Raw genomic sequence first — 17,176 nt, forward strand, 5'->3', positions numbered from 1 at the left:
AAAGAGGAAGGAGAGAACAACTCAGGGATAAAGAAATAGTTCCTATAGGACTGTGATGGTGAATCTATAGCAAGGGTGCCAGAAGTGGCATACAGAGCAGTCTCTCTGGGTATGAGGCCTCTCCCCCCACCAAGTTCATTACTAGAAAGGCAAAGAACTTGAATAGAGCTGCTCCCCTCCCCTTCTCCACTGTGCCTAATGACATTTTTTCACATCCTTGCCCTTCTGCCCAGCAACCCAATGGGAGTGCACAGGGGGTGAGGTGGGTGGCTCACAGAAATTAAAGCAAAGCACTCAGGTTACTCCCCTCCCCCTCTCTACACTTGCTGAGGACATTCCTCACTTCACCCATCCTTCCTCTCAATAGCCCAGTGGCAGTTCTTCCTCCCTCCCTTTTGTGGGGTAAGGCTGGGGTAGGATGTGCATAACACTAAATGGAGGAATCAGGCATGGCATATGGTCTCTGGGTGTGGCAGGCACTGCAGCACTTGGTCTGGTGGGTGGGGGTGGGGCCTGGCACTCCATCTCTAAAAAGTTCACCATCATTGTTATAGGAGATGTATCATAAGCTAAAACTTAAAGGAAGCTGAAGTTTCTGAGAGACTGAAGTTAAGAGATGGTAAACAAACCATCCTCCCTGTCAAGTATCTCATCCTTAGGCAGAAAGCAAAACTTTAATGAAAATTGAAAACTTTGGGAATATTTACTTTTTTATTGACATTTCTACCTGTAAACAACTATTTTCCCTTTCTCAGATTTTTCTTAACTTTAGAATATTTCTAATAGTGATTAAAAAGTTATTAGTATTAGTTCAACTATAAGTAGCTACAAATTTTTTTGCTATTCTACAGTTCTTACTTATAAGAAGAATAAGGAAAGAGGGAAAAACAAGACATTAGGAAGTATGTATTTTCCTCAGTACCAAGACTTTAATGAGGTATAATAGTATCAGAGAGAGTTTAACAAAAATGATGAATTAAATTAATATTCCAAGCTCTAAATTTAAAAATCAAAGTTCTTCAGCCTCACTTTTTTTGAAAAAGGAGATATGGGAAGGAGGAGATACTAAATGGAAGTTGAATATTTCTTTCCATAAAGTTTGGATTAATATTTCCCTGTTGAAAATCTGAAGTATTTTTCACCACTTAATAATGTGGGTCATTCTAAACCAGGAGGAAGGAAGGAAGGAGGGAAGGAAGGAAGGAAGGAAGGAAGGAAGGAAGGAAGGAAGGAAGGAAGGAAGGAAGGAAGGAAGGAAGGAAGGAAGGAAGGAAGGAAGGAAGGAAGGAAGGAAGGAAGGAAGGATGGGAAGAAGAGACTATATCTTAAACTGCTTAATTATATGAATATGTATCTAATGTTATTTTTTTTTTAATTTTTCTCCAACATGCAGAAAAAAGAAAGACTAACCTACTGGACCAGCTTACCAATACCAGTGGGACTGTCATTGGGGTGACGTCCTGTATTGTGATCATCCTCATTATTATTTCTGTCATTGTACAGATTAAACAGCCTCGTAAAAAATTTGTCCAAAGGAAAGCAGACTTTGACCAGACAGTATTCCAGGAGGTATTTGAGCCTCCTCATTATGAGTTATGCACTCTTAGAGGGACAGGGGCTACAGCTGACTTTGCAGATGTGGCTGATGACTTTGAAAATTATCATAAACTGAGGAGGTCATCTTCTAAATGCATTCATGACCATCACTGTGGATCACAACTGTCTAGCACTAAAGGCAGCCGTAGTAACCTCAGCACAAGAGATGCTCCTCTCTTGGCAGAAATGCCACCACAACCTGTCAAGCCCCTCATCCCACCCATGAACAGAAGAAATATTCTTGTCATGAAGCATAACTACTCACAGGATGCTGCAGAGGCGTGTGACATAGATGAAATTGAAGAGGTGCCCACTACGAGTCACAGGCTGTCCAGACATGATAAATCTGTCCAGCGGTCAGTATCAATAGATTTTTTTGATGAAGACTATTCCATGAAGACTTAATTGCTCACAAAATTGTTTGTGTTCTTTTCTTTCATTTCCTTTTCTATTAGTAGTTCAGATTGTAGTGTCTTAATTTGCTTTCCTTTATCCTTTCCTTTTCTATCTTATTTATTGTTCCCCTAACATTCATATATGGAATAGCTCACAGCAGATATATGAAGTGCATATGTGTGTATACTTTTGTATACATACATTTGTATAGATGATTTACTGCAGATATACATATTTTAATAAACCAAAGACCATTTTTGAAGATAATAGAGATGTAAACACATGCCTTTATACTTACATACAAAATGTATATTTTTCTATTATTAAATAGCATCCTTGTATTTAAGGGGATTTTAAAATATTGCCTATTACACTAATCAGAAGGAGCACATTTTTACATACTTAAATAAATATAATAACTTGACATGTTAAACTTATTGATTAAATACTACCCCTATTTCTGACATTTTAAAATGGAAAGTTATTTATAACTATCTTTTTTTCAAAACATTGCATCATAATGTTTTGCTTTGAAAAGAAACTTTTTCTCATTGCTTATTAAAAAAAACATAAAGATAAATATTCAGACTATAAACCGAGTTGCAGCATTGATAGAATGCCAAATACTTACCTACAAAAAATGTAGCAAGGAGAAGCAATAAAATTTGGTGGGATTTTTAAATGTATAAGCCATATTTTTTTGTGTTATTACCTTTTAGAATACCTGGAAATAAAAAGCAAATAAAAGTTTATGAGGGGGGGAAAGCATTAGTAGATAGGAAGTCATTTTCAAATTCCAAGCACTCTCAATTTTCTGTACATATTTGTGTTTTGTCTTGCATGAATTATATAGGTTTCTATTTCTTTATATACTCTTCCTATTTCCTTTATGAATTTTTACATTTTAGTGTCTAAGATATCTTTAGTAATTTTATAGTATTTTTGCATGCTAACAAAATGTCTGTTTAGTTTTATTACATTTTCAGATATATTTAAATTAAGTAAATATATACATATGCGTATGTTTTGTGTGTATGCAAATATTATTTTGTTGAATGAAATAGCCATAACATTCCAGGTTCTGCCTCATTGGGTCTCTAAGCAAACATGAATCTGAATACAACACAACTAGGGTCTAAAAAGAAAACTCAAGGTAAGCAAATATACTCAATCACAAAAAAAAATACATTTGTTGTATTTTGTTTCTGTTGTGTTTTGTTTAAGCTGTCTGTTGGTTTAAAGAAATGTGTTAGCTATTTGTTACTCCTTGTGATGTGTCCTCATTAATGTAACCACATGGCTATCTGTGATAAAAAAAGATAGCCTCTCTTAAATTTATGTGTAACACCAAAGAATCAAATTTAAAAATAATTTAACCATAACACTATTTTAAAATATAAACTTTTGAATGAAGGAACTAAAATAATTTCTGATTGAAAGACTAGATTTTGATTCTTTGTTTTATTGAAATATATATTATCAGCTATGAAATGCCTCAAATTTGTCAAATGCAGAGAATGATAGGAGCCTGGAAAATCCAAAATGGGAGGAGTATTTATTAAATTGCTGATTTGTGCTCTATCTCCTTGACAAATAGTCTAGGTGATAAAGCACAAATCAGTTTAATAAATAATTATCATAAGACCAGATCAACAAAACCTACTAGCTGAGACAATTTAGAGATAATCAATATTTTGCATGAATGTACTATTTGTTCTTACCAAAATTAAATTCAGCATGCAATGTTAAAAATTACAACGTAGGTATACAAAATCAGGATAATATGGCATTTTTATAAAGAACCAATTATCCACTTGAACACTCATTTGATCATCTGAAATCATGATGACTTTGATTTTTAGATTTCAGTGGATTAATTTTCATTTGTCTATAAACATAATTTATTTTGCCCAACAGATAATTTCATGAAAATCCTTCAAATATTCCCTGCCTGAAATAGCTGAATACATGTCAATGCTTGATTAATACCTTGATTGATGTATATATGTGTTTGTTTCTTCATAGGGAGAAAATGTTTTAACTCTGTTTTATTTTCAGAGAAGAACTATTTATACAAACATGGGGACTGTGAAAAGAAAATTCTGTAGTGAATTGTGAAAAGTGGACATGTTTCTAAATTCATTCCACTGCCTTTATTCAAACCTAAGAATTACAGACATTTGTTATTCCTTCGGCAAGACATCCCGCCTGCACAATGATATGTTTATTTTGTAATTTGGTTGCTGGCCACCAAGTGCTCCTTAGTTTTTAAATACATTTTGAGATTTACTGGAAACTTGAAGAAGAAATTAGTTCCTGATTAAGACTTTCCCTGCTTTATTTTTGTCATTTTTATTTCTGTTTCTTTGTTTTCTGTCTTTGTTACATAATTGTATATGATGTGATATGTAGAAAACAAAATTATTTAAATGAACCTTGTGTTGTATGTACATTGTTTTCATTATATAGACTGCTTGAAAATAGTACATCCCTGGGTGATTTTGAACATGCTACAGTGAAATGTGAAAATATCGACCATGGAAATACCAGCTAGAGATTTTATGGACTTTAACCAGCTATTCTTATATTATGATCAAATGCAGCAAAAAGTATTGAGTAAAATTATTAGATTGCAATAAGAAAAAACAAAAACAAAAACAAACTCTGGTTTATTTTGTCATTCCCTACCTCGACTTCCCATCCCGATATATCTTTTTTAATTCAGAAGTAGATTCCCATTTTCAGGAACAATTTATTGAAATCAGGTATTTAGTCATTTGTACACAAGTTAATAAAAATATTTGTTGGATTAGCACCTGACAAAATGGCTCAACTGACAGTTTGAGAAAATACTCTGCATGTCTATTCTGGATATTTGATTTGGTAAATGATCCCTTTTATCCAATACATTGTAAAAAAAAAGCATGCATTCTCAATTGCTGCTCTTATTGTTCCATTTCCTTGTGTCATGTGCTTGCTACTTGTATTATTTTTTATAAAAAGATACATAAAAATGTGTAATAATTTCCTACCTTGAGTTTAGAAAAATGTTTTCTTTTACTAAAGTAATGAACTCTTAGGCATATTAATGCACAGTTTTCATGGAATCTTTCTACTTTTCTATTCTATAAAGCTTCCTTATTTGAGGCTAAATAAATGCCCCAAATATTTTTATTTCTGAAGTTTTCACGGATATTTATGTGTTTTGCCTCCTCTCGCCCAACCTAATTTTAAAATTGAAAAAAATGTTTTTACAAAAATAGAATTAATCATGATCCTAGATATAACAGTGTATATTGACAACCTTATAGTTCATTTATATCACCCCTCTAACTGAAGCATATTTTATATCTAGAATATGCTAGAAAAACTGGACTTTCAGTCTCTCCTTCAACATCACTAAGTTCTTCATCCTTTTATTCATCACAGTAAAATTTCCCAAGAAATAAGTGTTACTATGGAATTAGTTCTCCTATTTCCTATGCCTTGTCCCCCAAAGTCCTTAAAGAAAGAATCTTAATTCTGGATACCTATGTACTTAAGGTCAAAATGAAACCCAATTAGGCTCTTAACAAATAGTTCTTTAACTACAAACAAAGATTATTAAGGTATTTAATTTGAATAATAGGCATCTGGGAAATATTTTAAATAACTATTTTGGGGAATATGAGAGAGAAAATGAAGTAACTTAGCTATTTTCACTGAAATGTTCAGAAGTACCAAATCCTGCATGCAGAGATAATATTTCCTTTTCATTTAAACCCTACAAATTGAAGTGAGATACTACAAAGCAAACAGATGATTAATGGGCCTTTCTCTGGGTTTTTGCTTTAATTTCATGCATATTACCAAAAATGAAGTAAAATATTTGGAAGAGTAAAATAATTCTTCTTAGAATAGCTGGAATAAATTCATCCTTAATGATATTCTTTGGGAAAAGATGCCATTTCTCAAAAACAATTTAAAAAAAGAATAAGACATACTAGAAGAGAGTTTCTGCATTTGTCATTCCAGAATGACCAAAAACATGTAATGCCACAAGTTTTATAGTTGGTACTTGTGGTAAAATTTATTTTTCTTATTTGACTTGACTGGTTTCTTTATGCCAGTCTTAGCTTGAAGCCCTTCATTTATAAATGAACATAGCTTTTAATTAGTTTACAGGAATGTTAAGCTTCCTTTCATTTTTACTTTCTTCACTTAAAAATTTATAGTGTATCTATCCTTAAAATAAATTAATTTGTCATTATAAAGCAAAGTGAATGCTTTGGATTAATGGTGAGAAATTTCATGAAGAATAAAATCCAAATTGACATTGCTGATATTGAAGAAGGAAAGAAAGAATTCTTATTTTGATTTGACTAAAATTTTCAAATTAATTGAAAAAATACATTTGAGTTGAAAAACAGTGAATTTTCCTACTCAAACTGAATAAAATTTTCAGTTTACTCAAAGAAAAGTTTTAAAATAAATTTCACTGTTTTTTATCTCACTACATGTTAATTAATTAAAGGGTTTTTTCTCAATAAAATATCTTTGAATATATTATTTGTTGACTCAGTGGTGCTGTTTATTTTTGTTTGTTTTTATACATCATATTGTAGACCTGAATGAATCTTTGCTGCCATTTTGAAGCTGGCCAGTTTGATACCCCAAAATTTCTATTCCTAACTGGGCAGATCTATTTAGAAATATTTGCATATGACACTGAAGACGCACACACACACACCCCTACCTAAAATATCCCAAGGCTAAATATAAGTGATTTTTCAATTACCTACCCTTATGAAGTATCCATTTATATGAATAACTGGGATTTGACTCTCTCTATATATACATTATATCTGAAAGATTACCTTTGTAGTTCAAGAAATAGTCATATGGAGAGTGTTTTTTTTTTTACTTCATATCATTATTTAAGACTTTTAAGTCATTTGAGAGAAAATCTCTGAAATGATTATTTGCACAGCAGCATGTCAGTAAGTGTAAGAAGAAAATCAGGAGTTAATCTCATTGCCCTAATGTTGTAGTTAGGTATCTCTAGTGCAATTTTAAAAAGACCTTGCTAAAACAAACCAGACTTACCTTCTACTTCACTGGACCTGTGATACAATGGTAATGGAGAAATAATTAATGTTCTAGTATGTGACTAAGTTCTTTTTTTCAGAAAAGAATAAATTATGAATAGCTGCTTTTCCAATTATGAATGAATTATTATTATGTTGTCACAGAATGATTTTCAAAATATTTTGGTACCAATTTTTTTCTCTACTGTGGATTTTTAATAATAATCTCTCTCTCTCTCTCTCTCTCTCTCTCTCTCTCTCTCTCTCTCTCTCTCTCTCTCTCTCTCTTTCTCTCCTCATATTTCTACAGTGAAATGGAAAATTGAAAATTGAATAATTCTTACAGTCACCTTACACTCGGCCAGTTTATTGAGGATTTCATTAGTGGCACTGCCTTTTTCTTTTTGTTTTGCTGTACTCTTAAAAGAAAAACATTTCCATTCTAGTAATTTTATTTCATTTAAATTTTTCCAAGTAATTGATTTAATTTCCATTTAGCCTATGTAGACATATTCATACATCAATTCTAGTGGAAGTGGGATGAAATTGTTGGGAGTACTCCTTCCTCTAGTGGTTTAACATTGCATCCACATCTTATTCTGTAGAATTTGATGCTCCCAATCCATGATTTCTTTGGTTCACATTTTTTGTCCTTCCTTTCCACCCAATAAAAACCCCTGATGATAGGGGATTTGGACAATGAACTTGACCTCTTTCTTTCTTTCTCCACAAAAGATCAGCTTGAATGTTTTGTCATGATTCTGGCAATGAGAGTCATCAAAGACTACATTAGCAAAGCACAAACTCTTATATCATTTACCTAGTCAGAGGAGCTTTGAGTGTGGTCTTAAGGTGATCTTTGGTTTCCTCTCAAAGGACTAGCATAACTAAAATTCTTCTCTAGTAAACTGTTGCCTAGGCAATTATTTGTTTTGGGATTTGATTTGGGATGGGGCCATGGTGACAATTAAAATATATTTCATGTATTCTTCCTATTTTCAATTTGCTTTAATTCTGATGAGTTATATATAGACTTTCTCATCAAAATTTAAAAGCATGTGAAAACATTTACAACTTGCCCCCAAAGCAGAATAATATATTTAGAGTTGGTAGGGATCTCTTTAGTCAACAAGCCTAGACATTTTAGTTTTAAAGATGAAGAAACTGAGAGCTAAAGGGAAAATAACATGGCATGGCAAAGCCATGTAGGCAGTAAATCAAAACCAGGTATTACTACTCTGAAGCTAGTATCCCTTCCACTGAATCCCACTGCTCTTAGAGGAGTGAAGTGGGTGCTCTTGAAAGTCAAACATATGTATACATTTTTAACTGATAGCAATGCTTTGTTAAAAGAAATCAGCCATATTAAGGAAGTAGGCAGAAAGATAGATGTTACATTTCGTACCACTTCAAAAGGTGGGAAGATTATAAATATTGGCTCCTATTTGTAGGAAATGGTGGCACAATTCAAATGTGAGAGAGACATGGAAGAGAAAGAATTATTTCAGGAAAAAAAAAATCTTGAGAGCACAACATTAGTCCATGGCATTTTGTAAGATTTCAAAAGACCTATTTCATATTGATCCTTCTGGGAGTGGTGATAATTTAGAAAGGAGACTCTCATGATTATACAGTCCTTTAGTGTGTGGAACCAGGTCTCTTTTAATAGTTATATTGTATTTTACTATCAATAATTCAGATTCATATAGGCAAGATACAGTAGTATAATAGTACTATAGTAGAAAAAGTAACTGGGACATAAGAGACCTACGTTTGAGTCTCATCTCTGTTCCTGTGTAAATATTCACTAAACATTTTTCTGTAGGCCTCAGTTTCCTCACGTGTAAAGTGAAAGAGTTGGATTAGTTGGGTCTTTCTAACTTTTTTTATCTGATAATTATTTAATGCTCTTGATCATAGTCATCGCCATGGGATTTTTGCTTCTGGCATCTCTTTAAACCCACCATTCAGAATTGGCCTTGACAAACCTGTGTGATCCAGTTGATAATTATAATGACCAAAGGAAAAGAAAATATTACCAGGAAAAATATTATTAAAAGAAAAATAAAAGAAATTGAAGAAAGTCTCTTCAAAAATAATTATTCTAAATAGTTTATATTCCCATGTAATATTAAAAAAATATTGTCAATTGAGTCAAAAAACACTTCGAAAGGAGGAGGAAAGCATGAGATGATACAAAGATAAAAAGAGACTTTACCTACCCTTAAGAGGTGCCAATTTTTAGGGGCAATAAACTTTATGAAAGAAGGGACCATCACTTAGAAAGAAGCCACCTTAAGTTTAAAGAATTTAAAATGAACAATATGATCTGTCTTACTGACTTTGGTTTCTTTAATTGGTAGCAAATGCCTTTTTAAACAAGTGATTGTGTGTCAACCCTAAATCCACACTAGGTAGGAGAAAAGGAAATCCATGCATGAAGATTTATATGTCCAAAGAATAAATATATATATATATATATATATATATATATATTGTGACAAGGAAATCACTTTAAAAGACTGATATATATTAATTTAAGGTTGCCAAGGAATTCAGCTATGTAATTCCTAAAGGAAAACTCAAGTCAGCAGTCAATCTTTTATGGAGTTTAATTACAACAGGAGGAAGAAAGGAATTAGAGAGAGAGAGAGAGAAAAGGGAGAGAAGGGAATAGGGCTTAAATACCCCTTCTGTTTAGGCTGGGCCAAAAGGCCCAAGCCCTTAGATAGCTGGGGCAAAGAAAAGAGATCAGTCCCTATTACTCATGTGACCAAAATGGAGAAACAGTCTCAGAGGCCCCCACCTTCAGCTTCCTTCAGAGCAAGCTTCTCAGAGCACACTCCAACCACTCAAACAAACTCCTCAACCACCACCCTGAGTCTTCAGACCCCTCTCTCTTTAAGGAAAACATCCAAGTTCCCTCCCCTCAGTTCTCACATCTACCAATCACTCTCCATCAATTTCCTTGTGCCAATGGAGGCTCTAGCTTAACCCAGGACCGCCCAGAGGTCTCTGGCTTTGCACATGTCTGTTGAAGGTCATATTTTCAAATAATTAAATCTTTGATCCTTTGCTACAGCCCTTCCTAAATCCTGTTAACCTGAGTAGGGTAGAGATTGGAATAATTAAATTTTGATCTATGCTGCAGCCCTTCCTCAATCCTGTTAGGACTGAGTAGGGTGGAGATTGATTCCAAGTATCTCCATTGTATCAATTCTAAAATCAATCATGACTCAAAGAAATTCCTGTTCTATGCTTAAGCATAGGTCAAAGTCCTTTCCATTGTTCAGCAAAAGGTTTCTGTCCTAAAGTAATCTTAAGAAGGGAGGAGGAGGAACCTCCCATGCCAATGGGTTTCACATTCCAATAGAATATCAGTAAGAAATTTTCCAAGTATAAAATTTCCCAATAGTGAAATTTCCAACATTTATAAGTCTAAGGAATTTTAAGGTTTACAATATATATATATATATATTAGATGATACTCCTTATGTTGTTGTTTGGTCACTTTTCAGTATCTGACTGTGATCTTTTTTGGATTTTCTTGGCAAAGATAAAGGGATGGTTTTCAACTCTTTCTCCAGCTCTTTTAATAAATGAAGAAACTAAGGCAAATGATTAAGTGGATTGCCCAAGTTCACACAAAAATTAAAATGTTTGAGATTGGATTTCAACTCATGTTTTCCTAACTCCAGGCCCAGTGTTCTATTCACTGTGCCACCTTGCTGCCCACATATTCCTCATGACTAATTGTAAATAAATGAAGACCACTGTGTCCATACTGGTTAAATGATGAATAAGCTCCCCAGATGCAATGGAATAGCATTTCTAAAGGTGACTTCCTAGGCCATTCTTTAGGGGCTGGAAAAGAACTGCCACCCCCTCTGATTTATTTATTTTTAATCTTTGATTTAAAAAATTCCAGGATTGTGACTGGTATAACAAGTGATCATCTGCTACCTTTGATTTCTTGAGCATAGGTTGAGACTATGGGAATGAAATCTTCCTGGATTTACCCAAGGTTGGTTAACAAGGTGAATGAAAAGGGTCTTATCACCAGATGCTAAGCAGTATGGTCCTGATGGATAGTATCAATGATATTATTTTGGGGCAAAGAGAACTTGTGAAATTTTAGGAATGGCGAAAAGGAACAAAGGATAATAACATTTATAGGTTATATGAAAAATTAGCTGGTAAGTGTCTAGAGAATGACTTTTGGGATAAAGTTAAAAATCAAAGGCCTTGGAAAATGCTAATTACTTTTTGTTTTATTTATTCGTGAATTCTATATATAATTCTCTTTGGAAAAGGTTTTAACTTTTAATCCATAAAAATGCTAAAGTAGTTTATTTGTTAATACAGTTTTATATTAATGTACACATATTTGCATACATTACACAGAATATTCCAAAGGTTTTAGTCCTTAAGTTTTAATAACTTAAAACTAAACCTTTTGGGACTCTCTGTGTTTGTGTGTTTGTATATATGTGTGTGCATGCATATGTGTTCCACAGCAAGCAATCTGAATTTGCATTTCCCAGATTGAAGAATAGCATTTAATGTTACAAAATTCTGAACCAGGAAAATTAAAACCTTCAATATATAATGAGAAGGGATTAATAGATTGTAGAGCTAGACATGCAAATCAATGGAGCAGTTAAAGTCTTATTGGCCCTGCCATATTCCACCAATGCTATTGTCAAATATTCATAGTAGAGACTTAATAAATGCTTATTAAATTCAGGTGGGTTACATAATGAATTATCATCTAATTCTTCCAAATAATAATATAGCTCCTCTTTAGGAGTTAGCTTTTAGTCAGATGGAAAATAAGAGAGTAATATGTTGAAATGGAGAAAGACATAGCAAACCATTCCAGTATCTTTGCCACAAAAACCCTTAACAGTGACAGAGTTAGACACAACTGAAAACCACTCAAAACAACAACAACAAAGACATGAAAAATGAACAGTACAATTTCTCTGTCTTTCATTTTTGTTGTTGCTTAAATTTCCCTCATGCTAGGGAGCAGTATGTCTAGATCTGTAATTCTGAAACTGTAGCCTATGAACTTTTTTTAACATTTTGATAACCATTTCAATATAATTAATTCCTTTGTAATATTGTATGTTATATTTTGTGTGGATTAAAACATTATTCTGAGAAGAGGTCCCTAGGCTTAACCAGACAGCCAAAAAAGTCCAGATTATAAAAAGAAACCCCAATTTAGACCACGAAACTTATGCTGTACATTAATGCTGATATAGTTCTAAATTTATTGTTGCTATACATTCATTAATATGAACAAATTAATTTCATAACCTACATGGTAATAACAACTACCCTGTGGAATACTCAATAATAAAGAAAAGTTTCAGATCATGTTTTCTCAGGCTCAATGAAGGATCTTATCCTTTCATACAGATGTAGTGATTTTTTTTAAGTTTACCTTTGTTTTGTTTTGTTTTGTTTTGTTTTGCTCTGCATAGCTATAAATCACTGATGGTGACATATATATATATATATTATTTGAAAAAGTGTTGAAAACCTTTATTAATCAATGGACAACTTATCTATTAAGTGCATTCCATGGGGCATTCATTATGTTGAATGTCAATAAATCAAAACTTTTACAATCAAGCAATAATTTAGGACCCAGTCAGTGATCTGGAGATGGCAACTAAACAGAAGCAGGTCAGACATCAATGAAACCAGTATTATCAAGATAGACTAACTGGGTTTGTCACAAAAGACTGAGTAAGATTCTACATATGCCTCAAAAACTATCAGGATGTATGAATATCAAGTTTTGTTTTACTAGGTTAGTGAATAAAATAGCTTTGTAAATCATAAAATCCTATTAAGATATAATTGAAATATCATTCAGTATTTATATGATAATTATTTGAATGATGATGATCAAGGTCATACCTTAACACACCTTGACACTTAGACTAAAGTGATATACCAGGAGGCAAATTATGATGTCATAAACTTTAGTTGCATGGAGTTAAAAGAAGACAGACTAATCATCAAGTTAAATGTTCCTATTTCTCTGTGTAATGCTTAAAGAGATTAAATAATATGCCCAAATTCACATAGTTAATTAATAGCAGAACTGGAAGTCATAATCCAGTGCTTTTATTCCTCTATGAGTAACAAAAAAATAAAAAAAATAAAAAAACAAGCAGTCATCCCCATTCCTTTATGAGTAAAGGATTTAGATTACTCAGAAAAGGCTGGCTTCTTACAGGCCCAATAGGCAACCAATTTCAGTTCACAGGTAGCTGGTCATGCTAGAATTCTCAGTATAGGTCAAGTAGAAGGGATTTGAATAATACATTTTATAGGCAAGAGTATCTTATAAGTGAGATATCAACAAGATTAAATAAAGACAGAAATAGCTGGAAGAATCAGTAAGTTGCTTAGTGTGGAGAACTCTCTTCACTAATATAGATGACCATGCAGTAATGACATTAGTAAATAAATCAGCAAAATATTCCTGAACCACAAATGACATATATATATATACATATATATATATATATATGATATATATAAATACACTTAGAGACTATCAGAGTCAGTATTTGAGTCCAAGTTTTCCTGGCTCCAATCCAAAGATTTGATCCCCTAGAAAGCATTGATGCTATATAAAATATTAATTGTTAGGAAAAAGTAATTGAATCCAGGTAGAAAATTTATTTGAACTGACAGGTACCTTCTGAAGCACTGGCTGGCATCTACTAGTAAGTATGATCTGGTTATTAAGGCTTCATTTTATTTATTTATTTTGGCTAACTGATTTGACATGCCATGGGACAGATGCATGTTATGTGAGTATGAAATTTTCAAGAAAGACTTTTTGTTTATGTATAATTCAGTATTCAAGGATTTAGAATTTGTATATCCAATCTGCTGCAGTTGAATTTGGATTCGGTATTACTGAAGTGACAGCAAGATGACAGAAATTTATCCATCTGAGTACTCCACTTTCTACTATATACATTGAAAATGTATACAGTAGTATCTGCTACTGATGGTTTTTAATACTTCTTTGAAAAAGGATGTGTAAAAAGAAAAATAAATCTCTGGATAGCACTTAGGTTATATAATTTTTTAAGCTGATGTGTTCATTGCAATTTATATTTTAATATAAATGATTAGATGCAAATTCCCCTAATTGTTTTTTTCTTTACTGTTTGTCATGAATTTAGTTGAAAAATGGCACTAAGAATTTTAAAAATGCAAGAATAATTTCTATTCTATAGTAATTTATTTTTTGTATTTCTTTTCAATTATCTTAATTTAACTTAATGGTTATAACTTAAAATATATTGGCCCTCAATCCCTTGGGGTTAAAGAAATAAACATCATTCCCATCTAAATGGTATTCATTTTTTTCAGTTCTCAGTGGGAAATATTTCTGACCTATTATATGCTATGTGGTTATATATTTATTTTACCTTTTTGATATCATTTAAAATGATGAATTATATTTTTTAGACCATTGCCTTCCATCTTATAATTAATAACTGCAGTAAAAGCTAGGCAATGGGGTTAAATGACTTGGTCAGGATTATAGAGTTTGGAAGTATCTGAGACCAGATTTAAACCTAGAACTTTCCATTGCTAGGCCTGGCTCTGAACTAACTTGGTGATCCTGATGGATTATACTATCATAAATACATATATTTTTAAATATGACTGCCTAAAACTGTATTACTTTTCTGTTCAATGACAAGTTTTTGGCTTCTAAGTTCTAGATTTTAGCCTAAACCTTCTGTCAAACCTTCATAAGATTAAGGGAGAGTCATATTTTAGAAGAAATATCATTAATATTTGCTTATTTGGAACTTCAAAAAGTTAAATAGCTAAGCTAGTTTAATTTTGTATCATCTTTATGAAAATAATGCTAAAAGGATTATTTTAACTTAATAAGCCTGAAGAGTATCTAAAAGTTTTAAAATCATCTGAAAATTCCTTTATAATCACATGTGAATGTTAAGAATGATTTTTCTAAATATAAATGTTTCCCATTAAAACACCAAGACTGTCTAGTACTTAGAGATAGATGCCCTTTTTTATGAATAGAATTACTCTACCTAAGTGTAGAAATTTGAATTTATTTTAAAAATAAAATTGCATTTTTTTCTAAATCAGAACACTTTTATTAGTCTTATTCTAAATCAAGGAAATTTTATTTTTGTTCAAAAAAAATTTTTGTTCAAAATTTTTTGTTCAAAAAAATATTTTTTTTTGTTCAAAAAATATCGAGTGAATATTTTCTAACTGGGTACAATTAGTACCCAGAACACAGTGCTGGAGAGTGCTGGAGAAGGAATAGAGGTGAAATGTTTCAGAGCAACTGATATCAGAAAGGAATTCAAGGTTAATGAATCAATAGATAAAAAGTGTTTATTAGGAGATAAGTAGCTCACTTAGATCTGAGAAATGTTGTTACTATCTGGTAGTAAAAAGAAATGAAACAAAGAATCTGAAGTTTCATCTTTATGCATAAAGGTTTAAAAAACTTTTTTTTTTTGCTTTAGCCCCAAATAAGTGGTAATTCATTTGTATGCATCTGTTCTCTGCTAAGCCTTTTATCTGACATCTAACATTTTATCAATTTACTTATCCTCAAAAAAATATTGTTTTAAGAATCAATTACATAAAGTAATAGAGATTTATTTGATCCAATGTCTAGTTTCCTTCTATCTTAATACTCAAAATTCTGTCCATAGCCTTGATAGTTCAGAAAAAAGACACGAAGAGGTTTTGTTCCCCCCAAAAAAGGAAAGAACAAGAAGAAATTTGTAGTAAGGCTTTTGATATACAGGCAAACAGAAATCTATTTCATGTCATAAAATCCTTCTTATTAATTCAAGTAAGATTAGGGAAAGAAATTCCAAACCACATTTGTATTAACCATAAAAAAAAAATAAAAGGAATAAACTATGTACTAATGAAGTAAAGGAAAAAGAGCACAAGACCTCCAACCCATCTGATAAACACATCCTCCAGCTATGCTGCCCAGTCAAATATTTTCGCAGATAGCTGACCATAGGGTGTTTCAGGACTTTGCAACATTTCAGAGAAATAACTAGCCATAAAGTGCTCTAGGGTTTAAACAATCATCCAGGTTAAGTAATATTGTGAGGTATATATGTAGGGTCACAACTCTGGGAGGATGGAACTCCTTTGCTGAGCTTTCCCCTAGCATTCTAGTAATAGCATGCTAGTAATAAAGGCATTCCCTTGCTTGAATTGCATTGTCTTCGTGTGCTCCTTGGGTGGTCTGCAACTCGGACCCTAACACTAAAAATAGTCCTTACTTTAGACTTTAGTGAAGAACAGAGATTTGCTAGCCCCTGAAGAGGATAGAATAGGTATTACATTACTGGCAATAATAGAAGCATGAGAAATGCTTATAAAGGTTACCAAAGGACCATACTAATGATTATCTATATAATTTGTGCCTCACATATGACTTTATGACTGGACAACCATAGTTACATGTATCAATAATGATAGCATATAACACTGAGATATTGTTTTAAAGTTAGTAAAGTGTTTTACATATGTTTTCTCATTTGATCATTATGCAACCATTTAAGGTATTTTCTAATTCTGCCCACATTTTAAAGATGAAGAAAATGAAACAGATTGAAATTAAGTGAGTTGTCCAGGATCAAACAACTAATAAGTGTCTGAGGCAGGACCCTATCCACTATGCCACCCAGTTTTTTTCTTTAAATTACTACATATCAGAGACATCATGAAAAATGGTATGAGATAATGTATAGAGATCTGATCTCTGAGCCAGGAAGACTTGAGTTTAAGTCTCACTTTTAACATTAGCTGGTGAAGTCAATTGACCATTCACCAATCTCCCTGAGAGGTGTCAAGCTTATGGCCTGAGGGCTTCAAGACTGTGGGTGTGGCTGAAACCAGATTAACATGCAGTTGGGAAATATTGTACCAAATATAGCTAGGTTTCTAAGTTAATAGGAAGCCCATGTGAATCTGTTTGTTTTAGTACAATATTTTCACTACTGCTCTAAAACAACTCTCTCCAAGTATAAACTACAAAAAAGGTGCTGGACTGCAATAGC

At 32.5% G+C, this 17,176-nt stretch overlaps 1 protein-coding gene across 2 annotated transcripts in view; it reads left to right on the forward strand.

Moving 5' to 3' along the window:
* Positions 1-7,762, forward strand: part of NETO1 (neuropilin and tolloid like 1) — a 251,045-nt gene extending 243,283 nt beyond the window's left edge. The window contains exons 10-12 of one of the 2 annotated variants that reach the window (XM_056823587.1): positions 1,394-1,952; positions 3,071-3,145; positions 7,369-7,762. In XM_056823587.1, coding sequence (XP_056679565.1) covers positions 1,394-1,952; positions 3,071-3,131 — 620 coding nt within the window. In that variant the 3' untranslated portion in view covers positions 3,132-3,145; positions 7,369-7,762. Of the gene's footprint in view, positions 1-1,393; positions 1,953-3,070; positions 3,146-4,050; positions 6,539-7,368 lie in introns of those variants that run through there. The other variant, XM_056823586.1, reaches the window with a different exon arrangement.
* Positions 7,763-17,176: the final 9,414 nt, after the last annotated feature.

Source organism: Monodelphis domestica, chromosome 3 (assembly GCF_027887165.1).
Source record: "Monodelphis domestica isolate mMonDom1 chromosome 3, mMonDom1.pri, whole genome shotgun sequence".
Classification (NCBI taxonomy): Eukaryota; Metazoa; Chordata; class Mammalia; order Didelphimorphia; family Didelphidae; genus Monodelphis; species Monodelphis domestica.